This window comes from Canis aureus, chromosome 10 (genome assembly GCF_053574225.1).
Source record: "Canis aureus isolate CA01 chromosome 10, VMU_Caureus_v.1.0, whole genome shotgun sequence".
NCBI classification, from domain to species: domain Eukaryota; kingdom Metazoa; phylum Chordata; class Mammalia; order Carnivora; family Canidae; genus Canis; species Canis aureus.
In genome coordinates, this window is record NC_135620.1 from 23,964,738 (window position 1) to 23,983,026 (window position 18,289).

Consider the following 18,289-nt stretch of genomic DNA (forward strand, 5'->3'; position numbering starts at 1 on the left):
TGAGTCCCATGTCCCATGTCGGGCTCCCTGCATGGAGCCTGCTTCTCCCTCTGCCTGTGTCTCTGCCTCTCTCTCTCTGTCTCTCATGAATAAATAAATAAAATCTTAAAAAAAAAAAACCCATGAAATAACAAAAATACTTCCTAATTAAAGGGAGCCCAATGCAGGACTCGATCTCAGGACTCCAGGATCACACCCTGGGCTGAAAGCAGGAGCTAAACCACTGAGCCACCCAGGGATCCCCTTGCTATTTTTTTAAAGATTATTTCTTCATTTCCCAGAGAGAGAGAGAGAACACACGCACAAGCAGGGGTAGCAGCAGGAGGAGAGGGAAAAGCAAGCTCTCCACTGAGCAGGGAGCCCAATGCCAGGCTCAATTCCAGGACTCCAGGATCATGATCTGAACCAAAGGCAAATGCTTAATGACAACTGAGTCACACAGGTGCCCCAAAGTTAGATACCATTGTCAAAACAGAATAATGGTTTCTAAGAAAAGTGTGTGAAAATTATTCACTTATTTCTCTTATTTATTGTAATAATTTCAATCATTTAGTCCCTTTATGTACTTCAAGATTTGTTATTCGTATATTAGGTTGCGATTTCATATACTGTTTCTACTGTTTCACAATAGACTGAGGCCATGATACTTTTTTAAGGCATCTAGAACAGTACACTTTAAAAATTATTTACCAGATTTTGTAAAGAGGGTACCATATTTCAGAAAATAAGAAACGTGGCAGTTCCTATGGTAACAGTGGCAGAGTGAGGTAAATGGTTTTTAAATCTTTTCAGAATGTAGAGGCTAAAGATAAGCAGAGGAGGCAACTCTGCCAAGGGTGGGGCACAGTTTAAAGCAAGCTTGGAGGGATCCCTGGGTGGCGCAGCGGTTTAGTGCCTGCCTTTGGCCCAGGGCGCGATCCTGGATACCCGGGATCGAATCCCACGTCGGGCTCCCGGTGCATGGAGCCTGCTTCTCCCTCTGCCTGTGTCTCTGCCTCTCTCTCTCTCTCTGTGACTATCATAAAAAAAATAAATAAATAAAAAATAAAAAATAAAAATAAAAAAATAAAGCAAGCTTGGATATAACTTAAGGGATGTCTGCATAGATCACCTGGGGTTGGGGCCACTCAATGGTACAGAGCAAGTGTGGTAACATCATTATCTGGCATGGCAGGTGCCTACAGGGTCCCTTGTTTTTTAGACATGTCCGTTTCTTATCCCTAATCCACAAACAGAAGGCAGAGGGTCGGTAGAAGGGGTGACAGATACACAAAGGGAAAAAAAGGATGACCAAGAAAGGTCAGACAGGACCCCAAAATATACATACTTTCCATAAGAAGTATCTTTTAATACTAATTCTGGAGCTCTATACCAGCGTGTGGCCACATAGTCCGTATAAATGTCCCCAGGAGCTGCTAGAGTTCGTGCAAAACCAAAATCACAGAGCTTAGTAATTCCTGACTGGGATACTAAAATATTCTCAGGTTTTATATCTCGATGAATGATCTAAAAAACAAACAGAAGATGCAATACATTAAAATGAGGTTTCATTATCTAAAGGATCACTCAAAAATTATATAGAGAAAAATCTAACTAATTAAGCCAGTAAAGCTATTTTCTTACTACATGCAAATGATTAACTACACAATGCAAAAGCTAAACAGTTTCAATTCTTGCCCCATCCATCGTCTCAAAATGAAATGAAGCCAGGAGCTCCTGGGTGGCTCAGTTGGTTTGAACCTCCAACTCTTGATTTTGGCTCAGGTCACCATCTCAAGGTGGTGGGATTGAGCCCTGCATTGGGCTCCATGCTCAGCGCAGAGTCCACTTGTCCCTGTTTCTCCACTCTGCCCCTCCCTCTCCCTTCCCCTATCTCCCACCGTGCTTTCTTGCTTGCTCTCTGTTTCTCTCTCAAGTAAATAAAATATTTTTTTAAAAAATGAAATGCAGCCAAGAAAACAAACATAAAACTAAAAAGGTAAACCACATTCTCAAAAAGTAATCAAAAGAACTTAATGAAAAACAGGTTAACTTTCCTTTAAACCCACGTCATTCTAACTGTCCTCTCAAACCTTCACAGCTAAACCTCTTGAAGACATTCTCTCTACCAAGTCTTTTCTTTCTCACCACTCTCACTTAGTCCTTAAATATAATCTGTCTTTTGCTTCTACTTTCTATTAGACCACCCTAACCAGAATCATCATGAACTTCATTGTTGCTACATCCAATATACACCCCTCAATACACAACTTACTTGATATCTTAGTGTAAAAATGTTGCCAACTACTCCTCCCTTCCTGATTTCTGGGGCCTAGAATTCTCCCGGTCCCTCTTATTGCTGTGGCATTTCCTCTTTCTCTATGTATCTCTTAAAAGTAGGATTCTGGCCTCAGCCTTTCTTTTCTCATACATCATGTTCCTTGGGCAATCATATATACTCATTTGTTTTTTTGACCACTTTCTTCACTTGTTATGGGGAAACCATACTCTCGGTTTTCTTCTCACCTAATGGCTGTTATATCTCAATCTCATCTACTCTTCTACCTTTAGTAACTAACAATATACTGATGATTTCCAAATTTCTATCTGTAACCAAGATCTCTCTCCTGATTTCCACAAGGAGTGGAAGTCCGCAAGAAGTCCAACAAGGCTGACTCACATTCCCCTCAAACTTAGCAAATCCAAAACTGATTGCATCTTCTCCCCCAAACCTATTTGTTCTCAACAGTCCTTTAGCTCAGTGGATGGAACAAACATTGGCCCCATAGCTCAAGCCAGAAACCAAGATATCTTTCTCCTTCAGCTCCCATACATACTTCTGTCCCTTGTTCAAGTCCCCTCAACTCTCTCACCAAAATTACTACATTGCCAACTGGTCTCCCTGAATTCATTCTGATGCCCTCCAGTCCACTGTTAACAAAAGGCAGTCACGATACTATTTTAAAATCACACGTGTGTGGCACCCAGTTGGCTCAGGAGGAAGAGCATGTGACTGTTGATCTCAGGGTCATGGGTTTGAGCCCTATACTGTGTGTAGTGATTACTAAAAAAATTTTAAAGTTAAAAAAAATCACGTGTGATCATGTCACTTCTCTGCTTAACATCCTTTAAGGATTCCCCATTCCGCAGGACAAATTTGAAACTCCTGAAAATGGCTTTTAAGGCCTTGTAGAATTTGGCCCTTGTTCACTTCCTCAACCTTCCTTCCCTAACCTATAGGATATGTCCCAATTTTTCACAGTTTATCTCATCTCTTGTTTGAGATTTTGCTGATGCTGTTCCAACTACCCAGAACACTTTGGCTGGCCAACTATTTTCTTAAGGCTTAGCTTAGATATTTATATTAGATGTTCCTTGTATATAGTCTCACATCATTTGGTCTTCCCTCATCGCATTATTTGTCATGCCATATTACTAATTGCCTGTTTCCTTGTCTATAACTCCCACTAGACTGTGAGGTCCACAAGGGCAAGATGTATGTCTGTCTTGTTCAAGCTATATCTCCAGTGGCCAATACAGTCCCTAAAACAAAGAAAGCATTTAAAAATTTTATGAAATGAATGAAGCATCACTAACAAAGTGTCAGAGCACAGGTGAAAATGTCTCAGGGACAGAAATCTAAGCTCTTTCCTTGCTTATACAGCTTACTCCTATAAGCAAATGGTCAATAATTTAACTTGAGGGTAATGAGCCACCTTAAATGTGCCATCTACAACTTTTTTTTATTTCTGTAAGCTTTATTAGATGACTACTATATGCCAGGCACCATACCAAGACCTAAGAATATGACCAAAAACTGACATAGAAAAGCACATCAAGACACCACACTTCACATATTCTGCCCATTACACATTCATCACCCTCCTCCACAGTCCTTTAAACACAGGGCAGAAAGATCCACCTGGTTGATAGCCTAATATTCTCATTCTTTTCCACAACTAACACCATGACTATATGTGGAACTTTGTGATCCTTGAGGACCAAGCACTCTCCAAATCCCAACTTCTAAAACTCTTTGTTTGACTACATCCTCCTTGGTCTTCCACTATTATACTATGACCTCCATAAATAGGGGATTTCTATTTGTTTAGGTCTTCTTTAATTTCTCTTAATGTGTAGTAGTTTTCGGTTTGTAGGTTTTATATATCTTTTATCAGATCCTCCCCATTTCTTATATTTGAAGCTGTTTAATTACTTTTTTAAAAAGACTTTATTTTTGGCCCGCCTGTGTGACTCAGTCAGTTAAGTGTCCCACTCTTGGTTTTGGCTCAGATCATGATCTCAGGGTCATGAGGTGAGCCCTTACATCGGGCTTTGTATTCAGTGCGGAGTCTGCTTGAGAATCTATCTCTCCTCCTCTCTCTGCCCCTATCTTCCCAATGCACTCTCTCTTGTGCTCTCTCTAAAATAAATAAATGTTTTTTAAAAAAAGGAAGATTTTATTTTTAAATAATCTTTTCACCCAACCTGGGACTTGAACTCAGAACCCTGAGATCAAGAGTCACAGGCTCTCCTGACGAAGCCAGTCAGTTACTCCTGTTTAATGGTATTTTTTATTTTAATTTCTGATTGCTGATTGCCAATACATAATATAATTAATTTTGTTATATAGAGCTTATATCCCACAACCTTGATAAACTTACAAATTAGTTCTGTTAATTTTGTTGCAGATTCCACAGGCTTTTCTATATAGATGATCATATCATCTATAAATAAAGACAGTTTTACTTCTCAAAAAAAAAAAAAAAAAGTACCATTTCACACCCACTAGAATAGTTACAACCAAAATGACAATAAACAAATATTGGGGAGGAAGTGGAAAACTGGAATGCATTGATAGTGGGACTGTAAAATGATACAGCCACTCTGGAAAATAGTTTGACAGTTTCTTTAAAAAGTTAAAACAAAAAAGTTAAAACATAAATCACATAACTCATATGGTTTATTTTTCTTTTAATGTAAGCCCTACAACCAACATGAGGCTTGAACTCATGAACCCCAAGATCAAGAGTCACATGCTCTACTGATGAAGCCAGTCACTCTTACCCATGTAGTATTTTTATTTTTTTAAGATTTATTCATTATTTATTAGAGAGAGAGTATGCACACGAGAGTGCATGAGTGGAGGGACGGGCAAAGGGAGAGAATCTTCAAGCAGGCTCCTCACTGAACTCTGAGCCCAATGGGGGTGGCGGGGGGGATGGGTATCTTGATTTCATGACCCATGAGATCATGGTCTAAGCCCAAACCAAGACCTGGATGCTTAATTGACTGAATCACCCATGCACTCCCCCATATAGTATTCTGGATTGCCTTATTTTATTTCCTTCTCCCTCGCTCCTGGGAGCTTTGTAAATCAACAGTCCCCAAAATCATGGTGAAAACCAGTAGCTAGCAGCCATCCGAGAAAGTAAAATGGGTGGTATCTCCTCCAAAGCTCCATTCCCAGGTAATTGTCATTGGCTTTTGGACAAGTCACTGGAAAATCCCACCAGAAGCCTTCCCTTTATTTGACCTAAGGCAGAGCTTGCCTTCAAACAGCCTTCTTCCTGGGGCCTTGGTCAGAAATAATCAGCAGCCACTTTATAACATGATAGCCACCTGAGGTGGCTATAACAATTAGGACAGGGGATCCCTAAAAAAAAAAAAATTTAAAAAAATTAAAATAAATAAAATAAATAAAAAAAATAAAAAAAAATTAAAAAAAGGACAGGGGATCCCTGAGTGGCTCAGCGGTTTAGCGCCTGCCCCTTTGGCCCAGGGCATGATCCTGGAGTCCCAGGATCAAGTCCCACGTCGGGCTCCCTGCATGGAGCCTGCTTCTCCCTCTGCCTGTGTCTCTGCCTCTCTCTCTGTGTGTCTCTCATGAATAGATAAATAAAATCTCTTAAAAAAAAAAAAAAACAATTAGGACAAACAACAAGTTGACCAAAATACTTAAAAAGAAGGGTTGGGACTAAGATGTCCATAAAGGGTTTAAAAAGCTTCAGCATATTCCTGAGAATGCAAAAGGCCACATGCAGAGCTGTGCACATGTCCAGGAAAGATTTGAGATGGTATGGAAGCTCTTACCTGTGGACAACCTTGAGGTTCTGAGCAAGCAAGGTGAGGCTAAGTTAGAGCTGCAAACTGCCTGCCTGAACATTGAGGGCATGTCCCAACACACTGAAAGAGCCCCTCGGTAAAAAAGGCTGAGAGATTTCTTGGTTTCAGGCATTTAAGGAAACTTCTGTCCAACCATTAGCTAACCACTAAGCCAAATGAGCAGAGATTTCTGTCACACATGAGGAAGAATACATATTTGGCAGAATTAGTTCAGTAAAGTGACTAAACAAACAGCCACAACAACAAACTCTGAGAGATGGGAAACTGATTTCCAGAGTTTCCACATTATATTATCTTTAATTCACTTTTCAACAAAAAAAAATATAAATTTCAAAAAATTTTCCCCCTAAAAAAGATATGCAAAGAAAAGTATGGCCCATTAATGGAAAGAAAAGCAGTCACTAAGAAATCTTCCCTGGTGTGCCTGGGTTTCTGTGCAGGTCATGATCTCATGGGTTGTGAGACTGAGCACCCCATTGGGCTCCACGCCCAGAGGGAGACTCTGCTTTAAGACTCTCTCTCTCTCTGTCCCTCCCCTCATTCACTCTCACTTTAAATAGACAAAATCTGGGTGCCTGGGTGGCTCAGTAAGTTAAACATCGCCTTAGGCTCAGGTCATGATCCCAGAGTCCTGGGATCGAGGCCCACATCAGGCTCCCTGCTCAGAGGGGAGCCTGCTTCTCCTTCTGCTGCTCCCCCTGCTTGTGCTCTCTTCCTCTATCTGTCAAATAAAGTCTTTAAAAAATTAAAAATAAAGAATATCCATAGAGATAAAAATTGTTAAAAAGAACTAAATACAGAAGAACACTATCAAGAGAGCAAAAAGACAATCCACAGAAGAAAATATTTGTAAATCCTATACCTGATAGGCACCTAATACCCAAAATATATAAAATATAATTCAACAATAAAAAAACAAATCACCCAGTTTAAAAATAAGCAAAGGACTCAAATAGACATTTCTTCAAAGAATATATACAAATATGAATTTGACAGTTCTGAAGTTTTCATTTTAATGAAATTTATACTGTGTGGTCTTTTACATCTGAAGTTTTTTAAGGTTCTATTTATTTGGGAGAGAGCATGCGTAAGAGGCTGAGAGAGTTAGAGAAAACAGGTAGGGGAAGGGACAGAGAGAGAGAAGGAGAAGCAGATTCCCTGCCGAGTAGGGAGTTTAATGCAGGGCTGGATCCCAGGACCCAGGATCACGCCTGAGTTGAAGGCAGACACTTAACCTACTGAGCCACCCAGGTGCCCCTACATCTGAATTTCTTCATTTAACATGATTTTTTCCAGGTTCATTCATGGTGTAGCAGGTATCAGTACTTCATTCCTTTTACAGCTGAATACATTTCATTGTATGTATATACCTTATTTGTTTATCCATTCGTCTGGCTGATATATATTTGAGTTGTTTTCACTTTATGGTTATTACAAATAATGCTGCTATGAATATTCTTGTGCAAGTTTTTATGTGAACACGTTTTCAATTCTCTTGTATAGATACCTAGGACTAGAATTGCTATGTCATATGGTAACTCTATATTTAACTTTTTGAGGAACTGCCAAACTTTTTTCCATACCATCTGCACCATTTTACATTACCACCAGCAGTGTACAAAGGTTCCAATTTCTCTACTTCCTCGCCAATATTTGTCATTGTCTGCTTTTTAAATTACAGCCAGCCTGGTGGGCGTGAAGTGACTTCTCATTGTAACTTTGATTTGTATTTTCATAATGACTAATGATATTGAGTATCATTTCATGTGCTACCAGCCATTTATATACCTTGTTTGGAGAAATGTCTATTCAAGTCCTTTGCCCCTATTTAAATTGGCTTGTCTTTTTACTCTTGAGTTGTATTTTACATATCCAGGATACTTATCATATATATGATTTGCAAATATTTTCTCCCATTTTGTAAAATTTTTAACTTTTTTTAAAGATTTTATTTATTTATTCATGAGAGACACAGAGTAAGAGGCAGAGACACAGGCAGTGGGAGAAGCAGGCTCCAGCCTGCTGTAGGACTCGATCCCGGGACTCTGGGATCACACCCTGAGCCAAAGGCAGACTTTCAACCACTGAGCCACCCAGGCATCCCAACTTGTTACTTTCTTAATAGTGTCCTTTAAGGGACGCCTGGCTGGCTCAGCAGTTGAGCATCTGCCTTCCATTCAGGGTGAGATCCCTGGTCCGGGGATTGAGTTCTTCATCAGGCTCCCTGTGAGGAGCCTGCTTCTCCCTCTATGTCTCTGTCTCTCTGTCTCTGTGTCTCCCATGAATAAATAAATAAAATCTTTTAAAAAAAAAAAGTGGCATTTGAATCACAAACATTTTTAATTTTGACAAAGTCCAATTTGTTCATTTATTTCTTTGATTGCTCTTGCTTTTGATGCTATATCTAAAGAACTATTGCCTAGGGATGCCTGGCTGGTTCAGTCAGCAGAGCACGCAGCTCTTGATCAGGTTTGTAGGTTCAAGCCCCACGCTGGGTGTAGAGATTACTTAACAATAAAATCCATTTTAAAAACGAACTAATACCCAATAAATGGCTCACACAGTTTTTCATCTACATTTTCGTCTAAGAGTTTTATAGTTTTAGCTCTTATATTTATGTCCTTGATTCATTTTGAGTTAATTTTTGTATATAGTGTGAACTAGCAGGCCTAAGATTCAAAGAGTTTGCTTCTCCTTTACTTTGTAGTGGAATGCTCAGAACTACGTAAAACTCCATGTCGAAATCTGATTTTTCACCTGAAACTAATATGACATTGTATGTTAACTAACTTGAATTTAAATAAATTAAAAAATACATTTAAAATTTTTTTTAAAAATCTGACATAACACCTCTGCTTATGTAGCCCTGTGTACTTGAATATAAGTCATTTGAGGAGAGAGCTTAAATTTCCATATCATCTAACAGTCTCAGAGAACCTGATTCTAAATCAACTAGAACTTCAATTTGATAAACTTTTCAGTTGGAAAGTTATACAATTGAATGCTAATGTGTATGTGAAAAAATAAGCCAATAAATTCCAGAAAGAGACTAAATAAGGATGTATGAGGTATATCAAAAAACTAGGAATTCCCTGTTTGCCCTAAAAACCAAATGGAAAATGCAGGCCTTGATTGGATCCTGATCTTAATAAATCATTTGTAAAAGACATTTAGGAGCAACTGGGTACATTTTAGTATAAATTTGGTATTACATGACATTAAGGAATTATTGCTTATTGTGCAGATGTAATCACAACTCTGAGTTACACAGAAAAAGGTTTTTTTTTTTTTTTTTTTTAAGATTTTATTTATTTATTCATGATAGTCACAGAGAGAGAGAGAGAGAGAGGCAGCGACACAGGCAGAGGGAGAAGCAGGCTCCATGCACCGGGAGCCCGATGTGGGATTCGATCCCGGGTCTCCAGGATCGCGCCCTGGGCCAAAGGCAGGCGCCAAACCGCTGCGCCACCCAGGGATCCCGACAGAAAAATGTTTTTATAAAGAGATACACAGTGACATATTTAGGGATAAAACATTAAGGTATCTATAATTTAAAACACCTCAGAAGACAAAATAGATGAAGCACATATAGCAAAATACTAATATATTAAAATATATTATTTTTTAAGATTTATCTATTTGAGAGAGTGTGTTCACATGTGTGCACAAACGGTGGAGGCAGGGAGGGAAGAATCTCAAGCAGAATCCATGCTGAGTGCATAGCCCAATTTGGGACTCTATCTCATGACCCAGAGATCATGACCTGAGCCAAAACCAAGAGTGGGCCACTGAAATGACTGAGCCACCCAGGCACCCCAAAACATACTAAATAATAGTAAAATATTGACAATAACATTATTCAAATAACAATTTCTTATTTGGAAGGCTATGAGTTTAAAATTCAAAGCAGAGTTAAGGAATTATGGAAAAGTGGCCTAAATTTAGGGAGTACAGGCTTTGTACAGTAGGAAGTGGGATGGAAAAAAAAAGGAGGTGGGTGGGGTAAGAAAGATGAACAATCCTTAGATATTAGAATAATTCATAATTCATAAAGATTACTGAAAGCTGAATAAAATTTAGGAAGCTCCAGAAGGGTAGGAACAAGTCTTTTATTAGGCTGCATCCTCAGCTCCTACTACAATCAATGACTGTTACCAGAAGATGCTCAATGAATAGTTATTGGATAAATGAATGAGGGAATGAATAACTATTTCTTCCCCATAAGTAATCAAATGCTTGCATTTAAAATCTACTTCCAAAATGGTTTCAGGGATCCCTGGGTGGCACAGCGGTTTGGCGCCTGCCTTTGGCCCAGGGCGCAATCCTGGAGACCTGGGATCGAATCCCACATCGAGCTCCCGGTGCATGGAGCCTGCTTCTCCCTCTGCCTGTGTCTCTGCCTCTCTCTCTCTCTCTGTGACTATCATAAATAAATTAAAAAAAAAAAAAAAAAAGAAATAGGAATAACTTCCCCTAAAAAAAAAAAAAAAAAAAATTGGTTTCAAAGAAGCTTATAATATTTTTTTTGTCAGGATTCACAAAACTTTATCCATTTAGAATTAACAAGCTGTTTACCTATCACTTAGGTAAGTTTCACAAGCTTATAGGACTTGGACTATCTTTGAAGAATTATTTTGATTTGTATGAAGTTCAAAACTTTGGGTACAGTATGTTATTTTCTCTGTAAGTAAACAATAAGCAGTCTGAATTATCACAGGAATTCCAAAACTGAGTATTTTTTAATAATTAGCATGGTAAGATTTATTATTTACACAGTTTTGTTTTGTTTTTTTTTTTTAATTTATGATAGTCACACAGAGAGAGAGAGAGAGAGAGAGGCAGAGACACAGGCAGAGGGAGAAGCAGGCTCCATGTACCGGGAGCCCGACGTGGGATTCGATCCCAGGTCTCCAGGATCGCGCCCTGGGCCAAAGGCAGGCACCAAACCGCTGCGCCACCCAGGGATCCCTTGTTTTGTTTTTGTTTTTTTTTTAAGATTTTATTTATTTACTCATGAGAGACAGAGAGAGAGAGAGAGAGAGAAACGAAGACACAGGCTGAGGGAGAAGCAGGCTCCATGCAGGGAGCCCGACGCGGGACTCGATCCCGGGTCTCCAGGATCAGGCCCTGGGCTGAAGGAGGCGCTAAACCACTGAGCCAGCCGGGCTGCCCTATTTACACAGTTTTAATCTGTCAAACCCATTAGCGCTAAAATAATGAACTAAAATTACATGACATCTCACTTGCTAAAGCCAAACACAGTCAACTCTCACTTGCATGTTTGAAAGTGGGAGACCAGCAGTGCATGTCAGCAGAAACAGCATGTAATCTTATGCTACATGGTTTCGATAATTTATAAAATATCTTTTAAAATTTTTTATTGAGGGATGCCTGGGTGGCTCAATGGTTGAGCATCTGCCTTCAGCTCAGGAGGTGATCCCAGGGCAGCCCGGGATAAAGTCCTTAAAAAAAAAAAAAAAAGGACGTGATCTCAGAGTCCCGGGATCGAGTCCCACTTCAGGCTCCCCACAGGGTGCCTGCTTCTCCTCCCTCTGCCTATGTCTCTGCCTGTCTCTCTCTCTCTCTCTCTCGTGAATAAATAAAATCTTTAAAAAAAATTTTATTGTAGTTGATACACAATGTTACATTCGTTTCAGGTGTAAGAGGCTTATGCTATTAACCAGCTCAAAATTTTAAATTTTTTTTTTTTAAAAAGATTTGATTTATTTATTTGAGAGAGAGAGAGAGAGAGAGAGAGCTAGAGGGAGGGAGAGAGACTAAGCAGGGGGAACAGGAGCAGGAGAGGGAGAAGCAGACTCCCTGATGAGCAGGGAGCCCAATGCAGGACGTGATCCCAGGACCCTGGGATCATGACCTGAGACAAAAGGAGATGTAACCGACTGAGCCATTCAGGCACACCAAAATTTTAAATTTTAAAAAATGACCAGAATGAGGGCACCTGGGTAGCTCAGTGTTGACCATCTGCCTTTTGGCTCAGGTCGTGATCCTAGAGTCCTGGGAACGAGTCCCACATCGGACTCCCCACAGGGAGCCTGCTTCTCCCTCAGCCTATGTCTGCCTCTCTATCTCTCATGAAAAAACAAATAAAATCTTAAAAACAAAACAACCAGAATGAAAAAGATAAACTAAATTCCTGTAATTAACTAGTTACTGCAACTGAATAGTAAATTTTTATTTGAGCTGCCTCGAAACATATATAGGAGATATATTTTCATTATTAAATAAAAGAAGGTAGACAAATACTTCTGGAGATAAAAAGCTTTTTCAGGTACCGGGCCATATCTGAATTCAAAAATTCTTATGAAAAGTAACAGGAGTATCCATGGTAGACACTATCTCCGACATTTCAGTTACATAAAAACATTCATCTGAAATTTGAAGATATTAGGAAAATAAAGTTTTCCATTCTTGATTTTTTATCAAGAAAAAATTTTTTATCAATTTAAGGTAACCTTAAATCATCAAGGCTAGAACCCAGATATCCAGACAATAGGCCTAATAATATTTGAACAAGCCACTTCACTCATGGCTGCCTTAATTCTCAGGAGTAACTAACTTGACAATATTCTGTCAGGTGAAGGAAGAGGGATAGTTTTACCTTAGGCCCTAGGTGAGACCAAGAGAATAAAAGAATTGATGAGGTTCTACTGTCTAGGCCTTTTTTGCTGCTGCCTCCACAATCCCATGGATATTCTTCCATATTTGGTGCTTAGAACTACCTTTTACTTTCCTTTTTTGTCCCTTGGGAGAATAATGCACCCTCACCTCTTCAACCAGAGTCTCTAAGAGGAATATTCCCCAAACTGTATATCCAGTTCTGGCAAATTCCTAGGAAGGCCATGTTAAATAATAAGTCAACCACTATTTTGACTTAGAAATTCTCTCTTAAAATACATCAGTATTTCTAAAAGCAATCTCCCTCGTAAAACCAGTTACTGTCAATGGCACCATAATTCTCCTACACTCAAATCAAACATCTTGTAATTATCTTTGATTTCTCACTTTGCTCACATCCCTTTCCTAGATAACATCCTTAGTCCCCATATCCTATTCTCTTTTGAAGTCTTTCCATCCTCTCCCTTTGCCATCCTTCCTCTTCCTATTTCAAACCCTTACCACTTTATAGCTAGACTGTCACAATAGCCTCTCACCTGATCTGCTTCTGCTCATATTTATGCTCTACACTTGCCAAAATAAACTTAGGTTTTGTTGTAATCCTGTTAACAGCCAAGTTCAAAACCATCCCGTGGTTTTCCAGTATCATCAGGAAAAAGTCTAAACTCTTCAGCATTTATTTCAAGACTCTGGAAACTTCTCCTCAGGGAATCTGTGCAATCTTATCACCCTTGACTCAGTCTCTGTAAAGCTTACTTACCACCACTCTCTGAAGTCCCCTGCTCAGGCCTGCCGCTATTCTCATGGTGGGACCCCAACTGAATTTATTTCCTTTACTATTCCAGTGAAATTCTAGCTACAGGGCAGCTCAGGTGGCTCAGTGATTTAGCGCCGGCTTCAGCCCAGGGCATGATCCTGAAGACTCAGGATCAAGTCCCACATTGGACTCCCTGCATGGAGCCTGCTTCTCCCTCTGCCTGTGTCTCTGCCTCTCTCTGAGACTCTCATGAATAAATATAAAATCTTAAAAAAAAAAAGAAAAAGAAAAAGAAAAAGAAAAAGAAAGAAAGAGAAATCCTAGCTACAATTCCAATTTCTACTTACTTTAGTTTTACTTCCTCTTTGAAATCCTCTACTCTGAGTAGAGGCAGTACTGGTGTCTCCCTTGATTCAAGAAATACTTTGAAATACTTAAGGCACTATAGGGATACGAATAACACAACTATTCCTGGCTCCCTACCAGCACTACTTATTAAGCACTTAAAATATGCTTGACATGGCACTAAAAACTTTATACCTACCACCTAATTTGATCTTTACAGAAATTCTGTGAAGTACTACATGATTTTACAGATGAGGACAATGAGGCTCAGAGAGGTTAGGTAACTTTCCTGGGACCAGAGGTAATGGGTCTGCTACCTATCATTGTGCACTATTGCAGTGAGCCACGAACTACACAGTTGTGTGATTATCCAGAGAAAAGCTGGTGGGTGAAAACATAGGATAGTCTAATTCCACAGACTATGCTCTTAACTGTTATATTATACTGCCTCCCAATGGATCCAGCCGGCAAGGAAATGACAATCTGAATTTCAGTCACTTTCACCTCATTTTTCAAAACCACAAAATGAGATGCACTATTAGCAAAATAGAAAATTTAAAACCAAGGTATCTTAAAAAGCTTAGGACATGTGGACGTTATACCTGTTATTTACTAATAAATTTTTTGAGGCTCTTCCTGTTATTTCCTGAATATATATCTAACTTTCCAGAAAATAGAGCTGAAGTTGGGAATGAAATTCCTCCATAAAAGCCTGCTGAGCCTTATTTCGCTTACTAGGCAATGTCAAAGGCAACACTAAAAATCAGAACAGTTGATCTTTACTGTCTTGATTTTTTCATCTTAAACAAGACTCTATACTTCTTAGCTACTTAATTTCTGCTCTTTTCGTAAAGACATCCACATTCATTTACTGTTTCCCTGTCCTAATTTCCAGTCCCCACCTCCAAACTTCCCCTCATTCCCACCCACAAACATTTTGCTGTACTTTCCCCCCCGCAATAAAAGGTGCCCCAATTGACTGCTGATTCCTCCTTACCAAATTACCATACCTCCTTTAGCATCCCATACTTGGTCTGCCCTATTGTTAGAGTTACAGCTTTATCACTATGTACTTAACATGTTTTGCAATTCTGCAACTATAGCATAGTGACCCCAGTTTCAGGGTGTCAATAATGACTACACAGGAAAATACTTTTAAAACCTTCATTAGAGGCACCTGGGTGGCTCGGTTGGCTCAGGTCATGATCCCCAAGTACCAGGACTGAGCCCCAAGTCAGGCTCCCCCTGCACAGCTGGGAGTCTTCTTCTCCCTCTGCCTCCTCCCCCACGCCCCAACTCATGCTCCCACTCTCTCAAATAAATAAGATCTTAATAAAAATAAAAAATAAAACCTTCATTAAAGGGCACTTATGATTCATACACATTCTATACTTTGGCTTACTCTGAAGCACTCACGTTATTATTGTGAAGATATTCAATTGCTCGAAGGATCTGGAAGAGGTATTTTCTAAGTCGTTTACTCTCTAGTCCATGACAATAATGTTGCAACTCATCTAATATTGTGTGGTCAATAAATTCAAACACCAAATGAATTTTCTTTTTCTGTCTAAAAACTTCAATCAGATTGACCAGGTTTTCATGACGAAATTGCTATTGGTAAAAGAAACAGATTTATGATAAGTTATTTTGTGAACAGTAATTTGTACATATAATACCTATACAATTTTTAAAAGCAGAAATACCCTCAGCCTATTTCACTCCAAGCATTTCAATTGAAAACTTTCAACTTATTTGTTTACATTCCTATCTTTTAAAATGCTAAACTAGGGGTGCCTGGCTGGCTCAGTCAGAAGAGCTTACAACCCTTAACCTTGCAGTCATAAGTTTGAGTCTCACGTTGGGTAGAGATTACTAAAAAAAATAATAAACTTTAAAAATGGTAAAATATTTCATAATTAATATGTATAGAACAAGGGGAGATGTGTTGCCTTACTTCAAGTTGCCATTTGATTGTTTATTAAAATAATTTGTGGAGTTAACATACTATAATGCAACTTGGTATGCTGTTAAGACATCTTTTTTTTTTTTATTTCTTTATTTGAAAGAGAGAAAGAGAAAATGCACGAGCAGGAGGGACAGGGGCAGCCCTGGTGGCGCAGCGGTTTAACGCCGCCTGCAACCCAGGGTATGATCCTGGAGACCTGGGATTGAGTCCCACGTCGGGCTCCCTGCATGGGGCCTGTTTCTCCCTCTGCCTGTCTCTGCCTCTGTCTCTCTCTGTGTCTCTCTCAGAGATGAATAAATGAATAATGAATAAATAAATAATATCTTAAAAAAAAAAAGCAGGAGGGACAGAAGGAGAGGGAAAGAGCGAATCCCAAGCAGGCTCGGCACTGAGCATGGAGCTCCACGGGGAGCTCAATCTCACAACTCTGAGATCAACCTGAGCCAAGAAGACCAAGAGTCAGACCCCTAACTGACTGCATAACTCAGGTGCCTCAAAGACATATCTTTCTATCCTTTAACTCGGTTTATACTTAAATTTAACATTTGAAATTTAAGATGTTCTTGAGATGCCTAAGTGGCTCAGTAGTTGAGCATCTATCTTCAGCTCAGGGCGTGATCCTGGGGTCCTGGGATCAAGTCCTACATCGGGCTCCTCACAGGGAGCCTGCTTCTCCCTCTACCTATGTCTCTGCCTCTCTCTGTGTGTCTCTCATGAATAAATAAATAGAATCTTAAAAAAAAAAAAAAGCTTCAAAAGGTCAAAATAGGATTTATCAGCTTAGAAAACAAATGAAATTCAGTTTTTATTCTGCCCACTTTATTTTTTAACACACTAATTTAATTTTTACCAATCTCAAATATTTAACATTTTCAAATTACCAAAAATGTTTATTCATTTGACTAAATATTGAGATATATTTTTAATGTTCGATTCATTACAAAATTATACTTTTTATGAAAAATATTTGTCTGTATTCTAACAGCAAAACATCCATTTTTCTATTTATTGTACTAACACATAGATCAAAGTTCTTAAAATATGACTAAAAGAAAAACATGCCAGATTCCTTTCCTATTTTTGCTCCCAATTTCTCTGGTTGGCAAGATGTCAGCATGCTGCAGTGACACCATGCTAGCTGCAGCAAAAAACAACTGACTGCTTTTGGACACTACACTACTAATCTTTCAACTAAGGAAAATTACTGGCTCCCTGTCCAGTCTTTTTTTTAAATTTTTTCCAGTCTTTATTTTAAAGGTTAAAGCAAAGAAGAGTTAACGTGAGTTAGTAAGGATTACAGAAGATCCCCCAAAGTAAGGCATCAGGTACTTCCTCAGATTAACCATGAAGGTCCTAGAAATCCTCCATTGCTCCAAACGTTGTTTACTTTTGTTTTCCTTCATTACCAGACAACTTTTCCACAGATATTTTCACTACTCTAACTGTAATCTATTTAATAGAACTCTAGCAGATGAAAATTTAATACAAATGAAGTCATTATGGCAACCTTTTTAGACTAAAAAAAAAACATTAGGAATCTATTAGAGGTCCCCCTTAGTAACATGTTTATGGATCTATGTCCTCAGGCAAGGGAAACAAAAGCAAAACATAAATTACTGGGACTACACCAAAGTAAAAAGCTTTTGCAAAGCAAAGGAAACCATCAACAAAACAAAAAGGCAACCTACTGAATGGGAAAAGATACTTTAAAATGATGTATCAGCTAAGGAGTTAATATCCAACATATATGAAAAGTTTACACAATTCAGCACTAAAAATGATAAACACTATTTAAAAAAATGGGTCAAGAACCTGGATAGACATTTTTCCAAAGAAGATATACAGATGGCAAACAGATACATAAAAGATGCTCAACATCACTAATCATCAGGGAAATGCAAATCAAAACCACAATGAGATATCACCTCACACCAATCAGAATGGCTAGTACTAAAAAGACAAGAAAAGGGACGCTTGGGTGGCTCAGCAGTTGAGCATCAGCTTTTGGCTCTGGGTGTGATCACAGAGTTCTGAGATCGAGTCCCACATCAGGTTCCCTGCAAAGAGCCTGGTTCTCCCTCTGTCTCTGTCTCTCTGATGAATAAATAAAAACAATCTTAAAAAAAATAAAAGACAGAAAAATAACAAGTGTTGGCAAAGATGTGGAGGAAAGGGTACCCTGTCAGGGGAGGGGACTATAAATTAGAACAGACACTATGGAAAACAGTATGAGGGTTGCTGAAAAAATTAGAAGGAGGGATGCCTGGATAGCTCAGTGGTTGAGCGTCTGCCTTTGGCTCAGGGCGTGATCCCAGGGTCCCAGGATAGAGTCCCACATAAGGCTCCCCAGAGGGAGCTATGTTTCCCTCTCTGCCTCTCTCTGTGTCTCTCATGAATGGATAAATAGAAATCTTAAAAAAAAAAAAAAATTAGAAGGAGAAATACCATATGATCTAGTCATTCCATTATTGGGTATTTGC

The 18,289-nt window shown here is 39.0% G+C and overlaps 1 protein-coding gene across 28 annotated transcripts in view; it reads right to left on the bottom strand.

Moving 5' to 3' along the window:
• CDKL3 (cyclin dependent kinase like 3) overlaps window positions 1–18,289 on the bottom strand; it is a 107,925-nt gene that overhangs the window by 83,944 nt on the left and 5,692 nt on the right. For 23 of the 28 annotated variants that reach the window (XR_013387671.1, XR_013387669.1, XR_013387668.1 and 20 more), the window contains exons 3-5: window positions 15,260–15,454; window positions 12,892–12,954; window positions 1,328–1,506 (exon numbers count right to left, since the gene is read on the bottom strand). The exons of 1 other annotated variant lie outside the window; for it this stretch is intronic. Coding sequence is in view for 19 of the 27 variants with exons in the window: in XM_077911694.1 (XP_077767820.1) it covers window positions 1,328–1,506; window positions 12,892–12,954; window positions 15,260–15,454 (437 nt within the window). In the remaining 8 variants the exon portion in view is untranslated. Of the gene's footprint in view, window positions 1–1,327; window positions 1,507–12,891; window positions 12,955–15,259; window positions 15,455–18,289 lie in introns of those variants that run through there. 4 more of the 28 variants (XM_077911693.1, XM_077911696.1, XM_077911697.1 and 1 more) reach the window with 3 other exon arrangements.